At 44.2% G+C, this 20,009-nt stretch overlaps 2 protein-coding genes across 5 annotated transcripts in view; both read left to right on the top strand.

Moving 5' to 3' along the window:
- LOC136959317 (receptor-type tyrosine-protein phosphatase F) overlaps positions 1-6,803 on the top strand; it is a 110,905-nt gene extending 104,102 nt beyond the window's left edge. For all 4 annotated transcript variants that reach the window (XM_067253620.1, XM_067253621.1, XM_067253619.1 and 1 more), the window contains 6 exons: positions 185-363; positions 3,674-3,800; positions 3,896-4,021; positions 4,326-4,480; positions 4,798-4,933; positions 5,067-6,803. In XM_067253620.1, the coding sequence (XP_067109721.1) occupies positions 185-363; positions 3,674-3,800; positions 3,896-4,021; positions 4,326-4,480; positions 4,798-4,933; positions 5,067-5,135 (792 nt within the window). In that variant the 3' untranslated portion in view covers positions 5,136-6,803. The remainder of the gene's footprint in view (positions 1-184; positions 364-3,673; positions 3,801-3,895; positions 4,022-4,325; positions 4,481-4,797; positions 4,934-5,066) is intronic.
- Positions 6,804-16,788: 9,985 nt separating this feature from the next.
- Positions 16,789-18,139, top strand: LOC136959540 (neurturin-like). The gene is made up of 2 exons (XM_067253906.1): positions 16,789-17,149; positions 17,673-18,139. The coding sequence occupies exons 1-2, from the start codon at positions 16,819-16,821 to the stop codon at positions 18,137-18,139; spliced, it is 798 nt and encodes a 265-aa protein (XP_067110007.1). The 5' UTR covers positions 16,789-16,818.
- The last annotated feature ends 1,870 nt before the right edge of the window (positions 18,140-20,009 follow it).

Below are 20,009 nucleotides of genomic sequence, written 5' to 3'. Positions count from 1 at the left end.
TCTGGTGTCCCCTACGGCTGAGCTAAGAGTTTGCCTGCTGGGGGTTAAAGGTCACCAATGCTGTCTCTCTTATCCTCTCCCATCCACCCCTCCCTGACAAACACACACACACACACACACTATTTGACCCCTTCCCCGCAAACACAATCCTTCCTCTCCGCTCTCCTCTCCCTCGCCCGTACAGAGATTGGCAAACTCGAAGGCCCACACGTCTCGCTTCATCAGCGCCAACCTGCCCTGCAATAAGTTCAAGAACCGTCTGGTCAACATCATGCCCTTCGAGTCGACCCGCGTGTGCCTGCAGCCTATCCGAGGAGTCGAGGGCTCGGATTACATCAACGCCTCCTGCATTGACGGCTACAGGTAGGCATCAGCTCCTGTCTCCTGGGGGTAGGGGTGTGTGTGTGTGTGTCTCTGTGTGTGTGCACGCCTGCGTGTTCATATGAGCGTTTGCTAAGTTAAGTGGGTGCGTGTCTTCACGTAAACGTTTGCTCTGTTTGGTGAATCAACAGGCCTGAAATGAAGGTAAAGATGGAATGAATGCGTGTAGAAACAGAAGAGAGAGGGGGGGGGGGGGGGGTAAGGAGGTATGATGCTCCCCCCCCCCTCCTCCTCCCCCCCCCCCTCCTCCTCCACAGTGAGAGCAGCTCCGTTGAGGCCTCCACTGTTGCTGTGTAAATAGCTTGATTGTGGATGCTCGCCCGTAAAACAGGATGCCTAAACCAAGTGTACTGTAAACACATTTCTCTCTGTCGCTCCCTTTCTCTCCCTCTCCACCCCCCGCCCTCGTCTAGTGTTCCCTCCGAGCGTCTGGCCTCAGCGCAGGGACCTGCCGTGTGCTCCTACTGCACTTTGGAATTAAGCCTCTTTTAAAGCCAGACGTAAATAAGAAGTGAACAGGGGCCCCTGGTGCCCCGTGCAAAGCTTGTGACAAACCCTGATATGCCAAGCTGATGATGATTTGCTCTGTGAGGAGAGGAGTGCAGGTCATACTGTGTGTTATTACATGGTAACGGTAGCATTGTGATGAAGTCATGGTACTTACATTTACATTTAGTCATTTAGCAGACGCTCTTATCCAGAGCGACTTACAGTAAGTCCAGGGACATTCTCCCCCGAGGCAAGTAGGGTGAAGTGCCTTGCCCAAGGACACTATGTCATTTTGCACGGCCGGGAATCGAACCGGCAACCTTCGAATTAATAGCCTGACTCCTTAACCGTTCAGCCATATGACCCCCCCCATACTTGGCATGAGTGTTGACTGAATACTGCTTTGATAGTAATACAATGCAGTGTGGACTGTAGCGCATATACTGGAAGCAGGTAGCACAGTATTGTACGAACGTACAGACGAGGGCATACGGTCTATTTCCTGGGCTTGCGGCTCCCGTCTTCACGCCTTAGTGGAGAGAAAGAAAAAGACATGTTCTATTATGTGCTCTGATGACCAGAAGGAATGACAAGTGGTTCTTCTCATCTCTCCCTCGCCTCTTCCATCGTCTCTCTCGTTGGCACCTTTCTCTCCCCCCCCCCCTCTCTCTCAACTCCTCCTGCTCCCTTTCCCCTCTCGTTAATTCTGCTCCTCACTCGCTCCTTCCTCATCTCCTCTCCCCTGTTCTGCCGTTTTCTTTATTTGTGTCAGTAGGGCCTTGAGCACACTCTAATCTCCTGGTTCCACATTATTGCCTCGCCTGCAGCACCTTCATTAGTTCTTCACCCGCGGCTCAGTACGTGTGTGTGTGTGTGTGATTATGCGTTAGCCTGCGTGCGTGTGCAGGATGCGTTCCGGCATGTTTGTGTACGTATGTCCTTTCATACGTGGAGCATGGGTTCACCCTCGTGTGGTCAGTGCAATGCCGCCCCCTACAGGCACCAGGAGAAACTCCCCCCCCCCCCCCCCCCTTGCCAATTTCTCATAGGACACGAAAACATCCCAGTCATCCATCTCCTAGTTTGCCGGGACAGACACACAACAGAGGTTCAGCTGATTGTAGGTGTTCAGCGTGTAGGAGCAGTGTTGTAACAGGGCCTGCTGTGTTGTGTTCAGCGTGTAGGAGCAGTGTTGTAACAGGGCCTGCTGTGTTGTGTTCAGCGTGTAGGAGCAGTGTTGTAACAGGGCCTGCTGTGTTGTGTTCAGCGTGTAGGAGCAGTGTTGTAACAGGGCCTGCTGTGTTGTGTTCAGCGTGTAGGAGCAGTGTTGTAACAGGGCCTGCTGTGTTGTGTTCAGCGTGTAGGAGCAGTGTTGTAACAGGGCCTGCTGTGTTGTTTTCAGCGTGTAGGGAGCAGTGTTGTAACAGGGCCTGCTGTGTTGTGTTCAGCGTGTAGGAGCAGTGTTGTAACAGGGCCTGCTGTGTTGTGTTCAGCGTGTAGGAGCAGTGTTGTAACAGGGCCTGCTGTGTTGTGTTCAGCGTGTAGGGAGCAGTGTTGTAACAGGGCCTGCTGTGTTGTGTTCAGCGTGTAGGAGCAGTGTTGTAACGGGGCCTGCTGTGTTGTGTTCAGCGTGTAGGAGCAGTGTTGTAACAGGGCCTGCTGTGTTGTGTTCAGCGTGTAGGAGCAGTGTTGTAACAGGGCCTGCTGTGTTGTGTTCAGCGTGTAGGGAGCAGTGTTGTAACAGGGCCTGCTGTGTTGTGTTCAGCGTGTAGGAGCAGTGTTGTAACGGGGCCTGCTGTGTTGTGTTCAGCGTGTAGGAGCAGTGTTGTAACAGGGCCTGCTGTGTTGTGTTCAGCGTGTAGGAGCAGTGTTGTAACAGGGCCTGCTGTGTTGTGTTCAGCGTGTAGGAGCAGTGTTGTAACAGGGCCTGCTGTGTTGTTTTCAGCGTGTAGGGAGCAGTGTTGTAACAGGGCCTGCTGTGTTGTGTTCAGCGTGTAGGAGCAGTGTTGTAACAGGGCCTGCTGTGTTGTGTTCAGCGTGTAGGAGCAGTGTTGTAACAGGGCCTGCTGTGTTGTGTTCAGCGTGTAGGGAGCAGTGTTGTAACAGGGCCTGCTGTGTTGTGTTCAGCGTGTAGGAGCAGTGTTGTAACGGGGCCTGCTGTGTTGTGTTCAGCGTGTAGGAGCAGTGTTGTAACAGGGCCTGCTGTGTTGTGTTCAGCGTGTAGGAGCAGTGTTGTAACAGGGCCTGCTGTGTTGTGTTCAGCGTGTAGGGAGCAGTGTTGTAACAGGGCCTGCTGTGTTGTGTTCAGCGTGTAGGAGCAGTGTTGTAACAGGGCCTGCTGTGTTGTGTTCAGCGTGTAGGAGCAGTGTTGTAACAGGGCCTGATGTGTTGTGTTCAGCGTGTAGGAGCAGTGTTGTAACAGGGCCTGCTGTGTTGTGTTCAGCGTGTAGGAGCAGTGTTGTAACAGGGCCTGCTGTGTTGTGTTCAGCGTGTAGGAGCAGTGTTGTAACAGGGCCTGCTGTGTTGTGTTCAGCGTGTAGGAGCAGTGTTGTAACAGGGCCTGCTGTGTTGTGTTCAGCGTGTAGGAGCAGTGTTGTAACAGGGCCTGCTGTGTTGTGTTCAGCGTGTAGGAGCAGTGTTGTAACAGGGCCTGCTGTGTTGTGTTCAGCGTGTAGGAGCAGTGTTGTAACAGGGCCTGATGTGTTGTGTTCAGCGTGTAGGAGCAGTGTTGTAACAGGGCCTGCTGTGTTGTGTTCAGCGTGTAGGAGCAGTGTTGTAACAGGGCCTGCTGTGTTGTGTTCAGGCAGCAGAAGGCCTACCTGGCCACCCAGGGCCCCCTGGCTGAGACCACAGAGGACTTCTGGAGGATGCTGTGGGAACACAACTCTACTATTGTAGTCATGCTGACCAAACTGAGAGAGATGGGACGGGTAAGAGAACACACACTGTCACACAACACACACACACACAGACACACACATACATATTCCTAGTTGTAACCTCCTGTGTGTGTTCCTCCCTACAGGAGAAGTGTCACCAGTACTGGCCTGCTGAGCGCTCAGCCCGGTACCAGTACTTTGTGGTGGACCCCATGGCTGAGTACAACATGCCCCAGTACATCCTACGAGAGTTCAAAGTCACAGACGCCAGGGTGAGTGTGTGTGTGTGTGTATAGAGGGTTTTCCTATAAGTGAGCACTGTGAAGCACTGGTCTCTGTCCTTCTGTCCTCCAGTAATAGGTCTTCAGTCATCAGAGGGTTCACCGCACATGGCAGCAGTCTGATCTACATACACACATGCACGCAAACAAATACATTCATAGCCCAGAGTCATTTAGAATGAGATTGAAAACCTATGGTTGGGGTTGAATGCTACTTGTAAGTATACTCAATGCTGGTAGTAGTGTATCATGGCGACTCTAACATACTGTCATATTCCCCTGTTTATGCCCTCAGGATGGTCAATCCCGGACAATTCGCCAATTTCAGTTTACTGATTGGCCGGAGCAAGGCGTGCCAAAAACAGGAGAGGGCTTCATTGACTTCATTGGTCAAGTGCACAAAACCAAGGAGCAGTTTGGACAGGATGGACCAATCACTGTACACTGCAGGTAAAAAGGATGTTATGGCATAACTGGTTGTGCCCTTGTAGAGTTACTGGCTACAACATTTGTTTCTGTCTTCATCCATTCAATGAAAAGTTTCTATATAGTACATGTATTGTATGTGTAAGGTGAGTGTGTGTGTGTGTGTGTGTGTGTGTGTGTGTGTGTGTGTGTGTGTGTGTGTGTGTGTGTGTGTGTGTGTGTGTGTGTGTGTGTGTGTGTGTGTGTGTGTGTGTGTGTGTGTGTGTGTGTGTGTGTGTGTGTGTGTGTGTGTGTGTGTGTGTGTGTGTGTGTGTGTGTGTGTGTGCGCTCCTCCTCCTCAGTGCTGGAGTGGGCAGGACAGGTGTCTTCATCACGCTGAGCATCGTGCTGGAGAGGATGAGGTACGAGGGCGTGGTCGACTTGTTCCAGACCGTCAAGACGTTGCGCACCCAGCGACCTGCCATGGTGCAGACAGAGGTGAGGTGGCACTGGAGCTGCACTGGAGCTGCACTGGAGCAGGCCTCCACTGCAGGGGGAGTCAGCAGTCACCATTACTGATGTCCACACAGGGGGTGACACTGTCTCATGTGCTTGTTTCTCCCGTTCCTAGGACCAGTACCAGCTGTGCTACCGGGCAGCACTGGAGTACTTGGGCAGCTTTGACCACTACGCAACGTAACCACGCCCGCCGTCACCCATCCACCCTGCTGAGCTAGCCTCCCTTCCTGGTCAGATCCATCAGGAGTGTGCCAAGTGTCCCATCTCAGCCACCATCCACCTGTTCCTGTCCCCAGAGCCACCAGACTGGGGAGGAGGTTCTACTAATCACAGATTCACATCGATGGATTAACAAACCCAGAGATTGCTTTAAAAACGAAACAATACCAGACTATGACAACTCTTGTATGGAAGAGATGACAGTTCTTGTTCTGTATATGCCAACTTGCCCCTAATGTCAAAGGCTACTGGTAGCACTAAGAGATGACTTTTTTCTATCGTTTTATTATCATTATTATAAAATGAAAATGTTATTATTTAGTGTATTTCTTTGTAATAATCATTTAACATCAGACATTTCTTTTGTCTTACTGGCCTAGCTATGGGCATATTTTTTCATAATGGTATGACTTTTTTATTTTATTTTTATTTTAGGTTATTTTAGCACAAGGGACATGTATTTTTAACATGTTCCTAGATACTAATACTGGAGAATCACCATTCTCCGAGCTGCTGTCAGTTTTCTATTTGTATCCTAATTTTTGGGTTTTATTCTCATGTATTTTGGTCTTATTCAGTTCAATGGAATGGGGTTCTCTTTGATAAAGTGTATCAACGGATGTTTCTTATCAAAACTGTAGTAAAAAAAAAAAAAAAAAGTACAAAATGTTAAAAAAGATTGCCCACTGTAGTTGTACTATATACACACAGTAACTTGCGAAAAGTGAAATTGATTAACGTCAAAGTAAATGAGTGGTGTACAGAAGTGAAAGAGAGCACATGAGTATACAGTATGGTACTGAGGCCTTTCCACTCCAGCCAGAGAACGAGTGTGTGGAGTGCAGACTTTTATATCCGAATCAGTTGGAAAAACAACCTTTGAATTTTGATGCCCCGCAAGACCCTCTCCAATCCTGGCTGTCCTGGGCGTGTCAGTCTGCGGGGGTCCCGACACAAAGACTACTCAGACCAGGAGTAGCTGACACGACGGAGGGTGGAGTAGCAGCCATGAACACTGGCACCTGTACAGAATCAACCATTCCCATCAAAGGGACAGAGACACGGCCCTTTGGACACAACCTGCTTTTATTTTATACAGAAATAAAATTATAAATATATATATATATATAATTATGATTGATTATATATATGTACAATTATACATAGATATATACTACACAGTTATATTGTTGAACAATTCACTCTTCTCTCGACATACCAACCGAGCCCGCTGTTCTAGAGTGTGTATCCATGGGACACCGTTGTATTCCACTGTAACCATAGTGAACTTGACAGCAGCCGGTTATAACTTGTGTAGGAGGTGGGCCGACAGCACAATCCGACCAGTGGACGACTCCCCTGCGCCAGCCATCACACCACTGAAGCACATTTTTCCCCACAGGCGTTAAGGGGGTGAATGTCAGGGACACAACATGCTGGCGAAAAAAAAACACAAACAAAACGTTCATTTTTACCTTGTGAATGCTTAGTGCTGTAGGGGTTCAACCTGTTGTATACACAGTCTGTTTTCTATTTGTTGATAAAGAACTGGAATTTAAAAAAAAGATGTTGCTGGAAAAAAAAAACTCATCAATGTTAATAAAGTTGAATAATTGGGTTTTTGTACAAATCCCTGTTTGTAATGTTTCTGTCTACAGGGAGAACTATCCAGAGAATGTCAGAGAATATTACACCAGTTGGCAGCCATTCAGAAAATGATGCTTTAAGTAGTTTATTCATCTGGAAGGAATATTGCCACATCTCTGTTATTAATGTCAGGATCAGTGACTATGCTGAGTAACAATTTTATTTGCCAATATCGAGATTGCAGTGTTCCGCTCCTAACCCTGGCCAAAATATCAGGTGGTGAGGAAGTTATTGTCCATCTTGCTTGTGTGAGTGTGTTAAGAACAGTCCTCAGGGTGCTGGTAATTACACACTGCTCCAGTCTCAGCAGAGAGCAGGGCTTCTGTCAGCTCCTCCTTTATTATCTCCTGTCTCCAGTATCCCAAGATCCTCTGCCAGGCAGCCAGCCCAGTTAGAGCCAGCAGTAAAAAGAGAGGCTTTGTCTGTTTAAGTAAAGATGTTAAAGTATAAGTCAGCAATAGCCCATTTGTTTGAGTGAGAACAGCCTGCCCAGAATTCTGATTCAGTTTTATCCAAAGGATACAACTGTAGATTCCAAGTAAAAGCATCAAAATGTAATGTTTACAATAACATAATATTTTAGCCACGTTCTCTAGACTTTCCATTCCCATTGATGTAAATATAGAACTGTACAATCCATTTGACATAATGGCACCTAGTTTTAAAAGCCTGTAGAGTTGCTCCCCTTGACCTGCTGCGCTCCCTTACAGCATGTCCTCGTCCTAGTCGGATCCCCGGAATGGAAGTTTTGTACTCAGAGCATGATGCTCTGAGCTGCTGGAGGTGAGTGACGAAGGCACCAAAGTCAGGCACTGAGAGCCCGTTCCTAAATGGCTGCTGCATGCTTCCTCCAGCACAATGCTGCTGGCCTGGAACCTGTTTGGAGAGTTGTCAGGAGAGGCGCTGAAGCAGAATCCTGGGGAGAGCTCTGAGACTGCGGCGCCCACAGCAACGTCACATCCCTGCGTCTCCTCCACCCTGGCAAAGAGCTGCCTGTGGAGCTGAGGCGGCACGCCAAACGTCATGCCGAGTTGGCCCCGCCGCATGTGTGCGGTGGTATATGGTTTGACTGTTTGGATGGCGCGCGTAGGGCCCTATGGTGCCCTGAGGGGCTGAGGAGGAAGCTGTGTCAGGGTAGGGGCGTGTGTGTGGCTCCTCTGGGAAGCCCTGGCATGCGTTTGTGCCACTCCAACAGAAACTCCCACCACAGAGGAGTGCAAAGATGAGCCTCTTGAGGAACACGGCCCGGAGGCAAAGAAAACAAGTCAAAAACAGCTGAAGCCAGTGAAGGCCCTCCTTAGCTCTGCGGAGGATTCACTTGTACAGAGGAGCTCAGAGTGTGGCTCCACCCTGGGGGCTCCCAGCCTGCCATGCAGGGTCCAGCGCCACAGGTCCCTGGATAGTCCCCCGGGTCCTTGCGGCGAGTCCTCCTCATCCAGCAGCCTGGTGTTCTCCAGGTCTGCTGGTGTTGGGAGGAGTTAGGTGTTCAGGTGTCTATGCCCAGGACAGTGTTGGAAGCTCCTGGGTTCAGCAACGCAAGGTTGCTACCCATGTCGCCCCCCCCCCCCCCGCCCCCCCCTGGAGGTAAGCAGACACTTGGGGAAGCTTGCTGAACTGCTGAGTCCTGAATTAACCACTTAGCACCAACAGCACCAAGGGCCTCCATGGCAACAAGGGTAGGGGCAAGCCGCTTCAGAAGTCACCAATCCCTTCCCTGGATGACACCCTGATCTGATGACACCTTGGGGATTTGTTTGTCTCTAGATATTTGGGTGGATATGTTTATAATGATTACATCATTTTACAAAATGATTGTTGATTTCAAGATGAAAACTGTATTATACTTTGTCTTGTTGGAATGTACAACTTTTAGATTAGGTTCAGCTCTGTTCTTTGCCATAAATGAACAAGGCTGTTAAAGTTTTCTTTCTGGACCTACGGTTGCATAAACTCTGCCATAATTCATGAACTCATGGTGTTCCACAAGGCGTATTGTACGCTTCTGTGCTTATACCAGCTGGGGGCAGTAGAACACTGAGATATAGTAAGGAGCACCCTTCAGTTTCAGCCTCTGTCTGTAGCCTTGTCAAGAAAATACTGCCATTCCCTCTGTGATAATGACTCTTTCAGTTCTATAGCTTCCCAATTGCTGCCAGATCACTAATCATGTAGATATGGATAGTGTAACCCTATATTGACACATCGGTAACTTATTCCACTAATTCCTAACTCCTTTTTTCAAAATAATTCAAAAACATCTGTCACCTCCATGTATGTCCCTGGGACCCACATTGAACCACTTGCCCTGTTTCTGGTGTATATTTGCTCTCAATTTAGATAATGACTTCTCATTTAGACTAGAGAAAAGCCTTGTCTTTCAGCAAGTTCCAGATGTCTATGTACCCCTTTAAATGGTGTGTTCTCACATTATGCATCCGACCATCCAACCACACACATTTATGTTGTTGTTTCCGTTCCTTTGTATTCTATTAACTTTAATGACACTGGGAAAAAGGAGCAGTGTACAGATGACTTCCTTTTAAACTCACCTTTCCCTAAACAGAATTTTTTTTATAAACCAGCCACAGTTTAATTTAGGAAATATGGCCTGTTGTAGTAGAAACAGAACTGGCTTTTGTGTTTTATTAAAGGTAGAATTAGCATGCAATTTTCAAAAAAGCATTATAGGTAGACTGAGGTCTTACCTTACTGGCAGAAAAATGTGATTGCAATTCACTGGCATTTATTTTTAGTTTTTTAAGAAAAATTATTTTAAAAACAATGATCAAGACATCTGGGGACAATAGTGTGATACAGTATTTATTTAGTACCAAAACCTATATTGGTCCGATAAGGACATTATTTAGTGATTAGTACATATTTGAAGTGTTGATATTTGATATTGAATATTTAGTGTTGAGTCAGTAAAGGTTAGCCCTGTATCATTGTGAAGCTGCATCTGTTGGTTACCACCATTGTTTTGGTTTTCTATGACAACCATTAATTTGCCTATGTATCTGTTTGGGTAACCAACATGGTTCCATGATCAGAACAGCACTGCTAGTGTTTCATATCAGTAAGAGGAACAGGAGATGAATATCATGTTTCTGTATCTTTATACAGCTATGAGTCCAACTGTTTGACCGTACTATTTTCAGAGGAAAGCAGCTCTTGTGAAGTGTGATGTTGATTAAGTCCACCAAAATGGTGACTCATTTTATTTGTGGGAGATACTGAAGCAATTATTTAATTTGCTACAACAATTTAGCTACAAACCTACACCCAACTCCTTGAAAAGGTAGCTGGTTAATTCAATATATTTGTATCATGAAAACAGTGAGCCTTGACTGTAGTTAAATGTGTTTGTGCATGACAGGCCTTTCAAACCTCACACATTTCATCCACAGTGTGGTGTTTATTTATTCTCCAGATAGAAAGAACAGGATACTCTCTCAGAAGTCTGCCATCTGCTCTTCATTTACCTCTCATGAGGCTTTAGGAGTAAAAAAGTCGTTTGTATTAGAACGAGAGGTGAATTTGAAATCTCAATCTGTTTTCATCCCTGGCCAGTTTCAAGGAGATTTATTGAGATTCACTTTAATATTGCACTGTAAAATCTGACTATTGATCTTGTTGTCGATAAAAATAGTAGCTCACATAAGTTAGGATTCTGTTTATTATAGCTTTAGATCATTTATTATAGATTCAGATAGGTCACAAGAGATTGTCAAATAGCACATAATTACAATGCACCTGTACAAATAGCAATAAACTTGAAACTTAAAACTTAGCACCTGTTTGACGGAGGATATTGACACCTACAAATGTGATACAATTCACATCACATACTTCCCTCTCCCTTTCAACTCTTCGGGGTTGACTGTGGATGACGTCTCTTCTTGTATGTTTAAGATAGCAGCCATGTCGACGCCAGAAGGGAACATGTAAGCTTGCTCGGGCCAAAGCATCCTCTATCACTGGTGGAGCTCGAGGCGGGAAGATTATCACTTCTAAAGTAATCTGTTTCAGACTGAGGCCCAGCTATGGAGGAGGAAAAGGGGGAGGAGGAGGGGAGGAGGAGGAGGGCTCTAGAACTATTCTACCTCTCCCATCTAAGTAACCCCTGCCTATCTCCAGCGTAGTGGTGAACCATGCTGCTGTGCTCCTGACACCGGATAATACAGACCAGAGATAAACAGACAGGGTTCTTGGTGGACAAGGCTTGTTTATGTATGTCATCGTATCACTGTGAGTTGCTTTTTTTAAATGTCTCTATATTAATGGTATGCAAGCTTCTATAAACAGTATATACATTAAAAGTTATCCTAAATCCGAATGTTGTCTGTTATCTATAATTTTTTTACGTGCAACATTGTTTTTGCGTGTCAAAAGAATGTAGAGGAAATAATCTAAGGTTAGACTGAATAATACTGTGTATGTATGGCTAAATCAAGATACCTGCTTGCTTCTTACAGTGTGTATTTGTTTCAGATGCAGTGGGTGATAGCTTTTGTGTGACAACAGTCTGAATCTTTTCATGGAACCGTATGAAGAGTGAGAGCTTTACAAATTGACACATGCCATATATGTAGCCTCAAACTCACTTCTGCTGCTCATCCTCCGGATGGAGATCACACGAAGCTATGAACCACCTGGAGAAACATGTGAAGTTTGACCGTCGCAACATCATGGACCATTAGTGACCACAGTGAATGGATGAGAAAACCAAGAGTGGACCCAAGTGAACCCACGCTCACTGTAAGAGAGTGGTCCAAGGCACAAGGAGCCAGAGCCTCTTTGAGAAGAGTACCTCCTATGCTTCCCGCCGTGGTGGTGGTGATGGATTCAGCCGGCGCTTTCCAAGTCGAGGTCAGCTGAAGACGATGCCACGGAGCTAAATCTGGATTAGTCGTCCCAACGGTAAGGACACATCTTCTTTTGTTAGTATAATCTGGGGCTTTACAGATAGGTGGTAGGTGGTAGGTGTACCTGTGTTGGCTCACCAAGCACCAACCCGTCCCAGCAAAGACACTCCAGATTATTGATATCAACAATGGCTTCTCGTCTCAGGAGTTGTGTATGGTAGTGTACACGCCCAGTCTCCCTAATAACACTGGATGTCACAATGGTTCGTCTCCCCTCTCTCCTTAGATACACGTTTTAAACTTGAGACAAAGCAGACTACTAACAGTTGATACAAAGGAGAAAAACATCCTGCATTAATGCATTAAGCAGCATCCTGGTCCAAATGTCAAATCAATAAAACCTTCGTAGCCATCTTATTATGACGTTACAATGAGCCGTCTCTCACTAAAGCCTCCTAGACCTGGCTCCAGTCTGGCTGCATGCCTGGAGAGAGCTTTGAAAAATCAAATGAAATGCTGGTCAATTCTCACTGCTAAGGTCGATGTATATGTATAAATGTAAGTGTACATATACATAACCACTGAACTGATACTCAGTTCAAACATCAACATATTGTAGATTTTTGTACCTGCATGAACATGCTCGTGTCAGCTACAGTATCTATTCGGCCAGGGCCGTCAGGATCGCATGACACAAACACATCACAGTGATCCTCAGTCCAAGCTGTCATTAATCTCATTAATTTCACAATTGAGATCAGCGGCGATGGACTTGATATGGGAATCTGGGCCATACTAACAGCCTGTTAAATCAACTACTTTGACAAATTGGTCTTCCAGTCCAATCCAGTTTCAGTCCTTAATCTTTACCCTTAATTCTTTGTGTCTTCTCGTCTACCGCCCAGAGGTTTCCCTGCCTTAGGCTTCATCCCCCAACGGGTTTTCGCGAGGGAGGTGTTGTGAAGAGAGAGGACAAGAGACAATCCAGTAAAGACCCATGATTCTACCTGTACCTGTTGGAGGGTGTTCCTCTCCTGGTGTTTCCCTTCTTCTGCACACGCTCACACGTCACTGTCCCCATCTTGACTGTTCAAACCACTGAGTTGGGCCACACATCTTAGGCGCATCATCGTCCTGCTCAGGTCACCTAAATTGAATCTGCCTTAACCGCTGCTAAGTGATACCAGGGATTCCCTTCACGGAGACTACTTCTTGCATCTCACATGCAGCTACACTGGGAAAACCAATCATATCAACAACTGTGGTTGAAGAAAGTGTAGTTGACTTACTTAGTTGCCATCCTAGTAAAGACTTCCTCAGAAGTAGGCTTCTTACGTTGCACTGCATAAGAGATTAACCAGTCAGTTATTGAGCAATTATCAAATGCTTGTCAATATCTGACAAGGGACAGTGGGTGTTATGTTATATTTGCATTTTATGCAGTTGACATCATGGTGACGTCTGAAAACTGAAGGGTCTTTATTGTAGTTGAGAGAAGAATGTTCCGGATACCGTCCTCGTCTTGTCTTGAAATCCTAAAAAGGAACATTCATCCCTTTATTGAAGGAGGTGCCCTCTTGTGCAGTACAAACACTGACTGACTCATTTGGGTATTTCATACCCAACGTCACAAACCGTTTGATCCTTACATGACGAGGAAACACTTGACATGTACCACATAAACGCTTTATTTGCTATATACTTTTACTTCCTCATATTTGCTCCAATACTTACACTACATTATAATTGCTACTTGTATGTGATTATGCACAAGTGTTAAAGTAAATAAAGTTATAGCTAAAGACGAGAGCTGTTTTTGTGAAATTTTTACAGCCTGAGCAGTGTCTCCTATTAAATCTGCTTTTTCTTTGTGGCAGAGAAACAACATTGCTGGTTTCAATTATCCAGCATAGTTAAGCGACAGAATGCCGTCTCGTCTCTGGAGGAAATTTGGTACTTTCTCTTCTCTCCCCACAGCATGTTTTGAGGTTGATTTGTCCTTCTCTGAGGGTATAGATTGGATGTTGATCTTGAATTGACATCCACTGGGATCTGTGAATCATTTTATGGGATTGCTTGCAAAACCTAAGGCTATACTAATACATTTAATGTATAATGACCATCCATTGAGATCATAGAATCTTTCTCCTGTCTACCCCTAACCTACCTGCCAACTAACCAAGGCTTCACCACTGGCCTACTTAAGACCCAGGGTTGAGGGGCGGTGGGCTTAGAGCTTACAGACATGTCCCCTCTCCCCTTTGGCGGCCTAACTCAAAACTGAAAAAGTGTCTAGAAGATTACCCCACACACACGGCTAGGCCTCCACCCTCAGCCTGCCAATCTCAGGTGTTAACCCACGTGACAACAGATAAACCGGCAGGCATTAGTGCTAATCCAGCGCTGATCTTTGGAGTGTGTCCCTATTATGTTCTCTATCTGTCCTCATGCCTTTCTGATGCTTGCTGAGAGAGAAAGAGGAGAAGGCCTATCCCTATTTACTCAGACAAGGAAATACAAACAGTAGGTGTCCTACAGTACATCGTGTATGATATGTTGAAATTACTTAATATTTTGGGGAAGCAATTATCCATTGGGTTGCACAACAGGGTGAGAGGTCAACTGGGAGGAGTTTAGTGTGAACGGCTGTGTATGAGAAAGAGCGTGTGCATCCGTGTGTGTGTGTGACTGAGTGTATGAGTCTGTGTTTGTGTAAATGAGTCTGTGTGCATGTCTGTGGTCCATATTAACCATATGATGCCACATCCCACTACATGTGACCAGAGTTCATGTCTTTGTTGGTCTAGACTAGAGGAACTAGTTATTAATAAGCACTGTCAGATTATGGAACAAACAAGCAACATCTCACGTTATGTGAGGAAAGCACAACTCTAACATGGTACATTTTCTTCTTGCATTTGAATGGCAGTAACAAGTGCAGTATATTGTAATCAAACACAAAACGGATGCTGCCATTTTGCATTTGAGAATGTGTGTGTGTGTTCCACAATGTGTGTTAATGCACTAACGCATGTGAGAGATGGGGATGTTCCAGGGAATGTGTCATAGAGAATAATAGACATGAATGTTACAAGTAATCAGTTGGAGGACAGCATCTGTTTCACTGGCACAAAGGACTTTTTCATTCATAATCATGACACACTGTACATCCGTGCAGGACAATAATTCTCTGCTCAGTGCCACCCCATGTCTCAACCCTATTCACAAAACTGTCACCACAGTCTTGGTTTTGTTTAATTTTTCAATGACACACTGTTCAGAGGTCCTTTCTGAAATGTGAGGGTGAACAACAGAAATACACTGTAATTAAATCACAGCAAGCCAACATTTAGGACTGCTGATGATGACCCAATTATTGCCAGACAACATGCTTTGTGGTCTGTCATTAATACAAGGTTTCTCAAAGTTTCTTTAAAACAGTAGGCTTGTTTTTTCACGCTTGTGAGATCTAAAATTGTCTCAATAATGGAAAGATATGCTTGTTTGGTTTAATACGGGGAGTTAGATACTCTAACACTGGAGCATAAGGAGTATGTTTTCTATAACAATTAGACATGCTTTATATGCTGTAGGCTGTAGTTCAGCATACAGTCCATCCTACTTGGAACTGTCTGGAAGCTTTAATAATTGCAGCACTTACTAGTACACTTCTCAGGCCTGTCCATCAGTGATCAGTGATAAATACATTTATATACATTAACTGGTGGCAGGCTGCAGGACATTCAGGTCCTATGAAGTAACTATGGCATTGGGGCTGTGTCATTACATTTGGCTTATGCTGAAAATAGAACGAGAAAACAATGATATCACCATTTGCTACAGCTATCATAGCTAGTGCAGTCACTTTATAATTAACAGACATTAGTCATATCTGAAGAACAAGCAAATAGAGATCTTAAATACAGGATTACACCAGTTGGTGCCGACCCAAAACATACAAATGAGTGTGCTTTTATCTTGACATCATTTTTAAAAGTGAATTTTAATAGTCAAGATGCTCTCTTCAGAAAATGAAGTGAGAGTTTCCAACTCTGAAGAAGAGAATGTTTATATTTAGCCTGCATTTTAGTATGTTTTGACTCGATAATAAAAACCATTTCTCTTTTTGGCAGCCAAACTTTGTCAAGCCACAGACTGTTTGATATATCATACTGGATTAGAATGATGATGTGCAAGTCTTGAATACAGTCCACTCCTGTTATGTGTAGAGATTTTAGAAGTTGTCTACAAACACGGTTCAGTTGACATTGTATTCTGAATTTAATCACGTAAGCACACGAGTCCTGACTGGATACTGTATCTAGTCTGGCAAAACACTTTGGACGACTGCATGGTCTGGATTTGCTCTTAGCCTCTGCCACTTCCTGATCTGGGGAATGTCTGGCTTGCCTGTGTTATAATAATGCAATTAAAAATACTAAATAACGAGCTTGTGAAACCTCTTTAAAAGCTTTCATTTGAAGACAAAGACAGACAAATGTGACGCAACTATTTTGAATCGACAGAAACATGTACTTTGCAAAATTCCTTGGATAGCTGAGAAGAAGAAAGGGGGGGGGGGGGGGGGACATACAGCACATGTTAGAAGCCCTGCGGTATGGATATAGCATAAATAAGTGTGTTTTTTTCCAGACTTATGACTCATTGCACCCATCACATTCCTACTTGTCAACAAGCAATGTACGGTTTGCAGATCAGAAGCCTACTGCTACTTATTTGAAAGACAGAATCAATATGACAGTTGTTCTCATGCCATGTTGCTTCACTTAAGATGAGAGTTATCTGAAACTCTCAATGGGAGGTAGAGATTAATCAAAAAGAGTTCAGAGGGATGTACAGATGAAGAGGGTAACAAGTATGAGGTTGTATTGTCTTTAACAAGGATGAGAGGGGGATGACATGAGTGAATCCTTCTAAATGTATCACTTCATGCCCAAAAAAGCCCTCACTCAATATGGAGAGTACAGTTTATAATAATATAATATATAATAGTTCATTTTATTATCCAGGGTTGATGGTTATTATTACACATGTTGCTCTGCGCTGACGTGTCTAACCAGCTCATTTTGTTTCTCTCTCTGGCAGAGTTTCAATGCTCCTCCACGTTCTAAGATGAAGCTATGGAAAGGTGCTGCTTTTGCCTTCATGCTCTGTGGTGCAGCCCTGTCCATCTTCCTCACTAGAACTATGCCTTCCACTGGACAATTTGAACCCAGGATAGAATACCCCCAGTCACCCTCGTCGTCATCTTCAATGTCATTATCAAAATCACCACTGCCAACAATGGCGATTCCATTATCATCACCTCTGTCGTCATCATCTTCATCATTATCAGCATCAGAATCAGCATTATTATCATCACCATTGTCATCCTCGTCCATGATGGGTGGTCTTCACAGAGCAGCCAGAGCGACAGATAGCATCAGCTCGCTCCTCTCAGAATGTAAGATCAACTGTTTTTGTCTATCTTAGCAACCTGGTGTCCTCAGACGAGGTGATGTGTGAAAGGGTTGTCAGGACACTGACAGCAGGCTTAGGGCCTCCGCCTGCAGTCACAGTTTGTTTATACAACTTCCCTTTTTATGTTTAACACTAACCTACAGTCACTGAACACCTCATGGTTCATAGGCCTGCCAAGTAGAAAGGTAGAAAAACAAAGAAACGGTGTGGAAAGTGAACTATACTTGGTAACCACAGGTTTAGAGACGTCTGGATGGAATTATTCACAATTCCTATATTAACATCATTGGCAAGGAATACCAACAAACGGAATGCTAAATTGAACTATGTGACATCATGGTTTGCTTGGTTTGTCAATGACAGGGTTCTGTGGTTTCCCTGAGACTAAACATCAACCAGGTTGTCAGTTTAAGTCAAAACTCTCTAAAACCTTAAGTAAGACTTCCCATGTAAAATCAGGTGACAATTGAACATGACTGACTGGTTTCCTCTCTCCTCCCCACTAGTTTCCAAGCTGTTGCAGAGCTTCACAGAGGGGGAGATGCAGCAGGTGATAGGGACCCTGGTGGACAGGAAGGTCCGCCGGGACAGCCAAGAGGAAAGCCGGGAGGACAGCCAGGAGGACAGCCAGGAAGACAGCCAGGCCAGAAGGACTAAGAGGGCTAAGAGGAGGCTAAAGCCCTGCTCCCTGCATCAGCTGGAGCTGACCGTCAGTGAGCTAGGCCTGGGCTATCACAGTGATGAGACTCTGCTATTCCGGTACTGCAGCGGCAAGTGTACAGCACGTAGGCGCAACTACGACATCACTTTGGAACACATGAGGAGGACTGGGCTCATCGGAAAGAGAGACAAGGTCCAATACAATCCTTGCTGTCGGCCTGTCACATATGAGAAGGATATCTCTTTCCTGGACAACAGCAGTAGATATCACACAATTCAGGAAGTGTCAGCACAGGAGTGTGGTTGTGTATGACCTCCTGGTTGATCTATGATGTATTACGCTGCTTGATGGTGTTGAAGATGACTATCCTAAATAGACCAACCTTCTTCACTGACATGTGATACTGGATTTTGTGAAAGAAGAGGCTCAAGGATTTGTGTCCATGGCAGAACTGTTGCTCTTGGTACTACAGACTTGGTGTCCCCAGATCCTGCCATATGGAACAGTTTCATACCCAAACACCAGGACACTTAAAATGCGCGGTTAGGGTTTAACATTACGATGAGATGTAAATTGGTAAGATTTAAGAGAAAGTTTCTCTTTAGCTTTTGAGTAACACTGTAATTAGTTGAGAAATATGCCATTGTCAAATGTTGGAAATGTTACTTTAATATTTTCTTTGTATTTGAATGTCAATTTTTAAAACAACAAAGAATTTAAACTGAAATAATTACAGTGTTACTATGTAGGTATAACAGTAAAATGATTTAGCAGTTGATCAACTCCAACAAATCTCCCTCACAAGGGTATATCCATCAACAGAAAAGAAAAAAAACGAAAGTTTAAATTTCTCTTGTACAATCTTATATAAATAGCTATTCATAGAAACTATTCATCAAAGTCATGTTCAGTTAAACACAATTCCCATTTTTCTATTTCCATTGAAGCCTTGCATCAACTGAGACCTTGTTAAAAAAGACTAACCCATAATTCCATAATATATCATATAATCTTAAAGCATTGCCAAAACGAGGGTTAGGGTAGACATTGTGTTTGAGGGTTTGAGCTTTAGCATACCTGATAGCTTTAGACTTGGCTGTCTCCTCAAAATAATACCTGATGGATACTGAAAATGTACCGAAAAGAGCACTCAAATGATCACGAATTGTGAACCAAAACTACTGTGGCGTTATGAAAGGTGAAGATATTTTACAACTGGGAAAAAAATGTTTTTGAATTTGTGGTAAATATTTGGGGACATTCTTTTAATCAGTATGTTGCTGGATGGTCTCAAACACCGTAAATACTGTTGTTTTTTATGTTTGGGCAGGAGGGGCAAGTTCAAGAGTATGGATGCAGTGCATCTTTATTGTGTAAAGACATGTATATTTATTGGAAGGCAAATTCAGGTTTGGATATTTATGAAATGAGGCCATCTTTTACACTGAGCAATTGTGCCAAAAGGGTTTTAACGTGACACACTATTGATTGACTGTTGAATAAATATCAACCCTTTTTTGGGTTGTCACCAGATTCGTACATTTCCATCTTTCTAACAATCTCATTATCAGAGATGGTAAAAGTACACACATCCTTCTCTCAATTAGAACTACAGATACTCATGTTAATAAAAAAAACTCTCAAAAGTTGAAGTACTGACTACACTTTTTCACTCATGTTAAAGAAGTATGGGCTCTGACATATACTTAAGTAAAACTTAGCCATTACTACTACCTGTTTTAGTGTTTTAGTAAAAGGTTGTCTGAAAAGTACTGATACCAGAAAAATCTACTTAAGTACAGTAACAAAGGATTTGTGCTTTGTTACTTGTTATCTCTGCAACAGTGTAACAACAGTGTAATCAGTGTAATGATAGTGTAATAAGTGTAACAACAGTGAAATACCAACATAATAAACGTGTAATAAGTGTACAAACAGTGCAAAAAGTGTAATAACAACATAATAACAGTGTAACAACAGTGTAATAACAACATAACAGTCACGTTAAAGTCACGAAGTATGGGTTCTGACATATATCCTACTTCAGTTAAAAACAGGGCTCTCAAGTCTCATGCATTAAGACTCACACATTTCCATGATCCATATTTATGATCAATTAACAAAGGTCAATCTTAAATACTTATTCTACCTCTGCATGTGGTAGCAAAGTTAGAATGGTTGC

This window comes from Osmerus mordax, chromosome 16 (assembly GCF_038355195.1).
Source record: "Osmerus mordax isolate fOsmMor3 chromosome 16, fOsmMor3.pri, whole genome shotgun sequence".
Taxonomy (NCBI): Eukaryota; Metazoa; Chordata; class Actinopteri; order Osmeriformes; family Osmeridae; genus Osmerus; species Osmerus mordax.
Note: the sequence above shows the minus strand (reverse complement) of the source record. Positions and strands in the feature narration are given on the sequence as shown.

Excerpts from the sequence above, each read along its gene's own strand:
- LOC136959540 (XM_067253906.1), top strand. The coding sequence starts at position 16,819 with ATGAAGCTATGGAAAGGTGCTGCTTTTGCCTTCATGCTCTGTGGTGCA. Across the intron at positions 17,150-17,672 it reads CAGCTCGCTCCTCTCAGAAT|TTTCCAAGCTGTTGCAGAGC; the intron begins GTAAGATCAACT and ends CCTCCCCACTAG.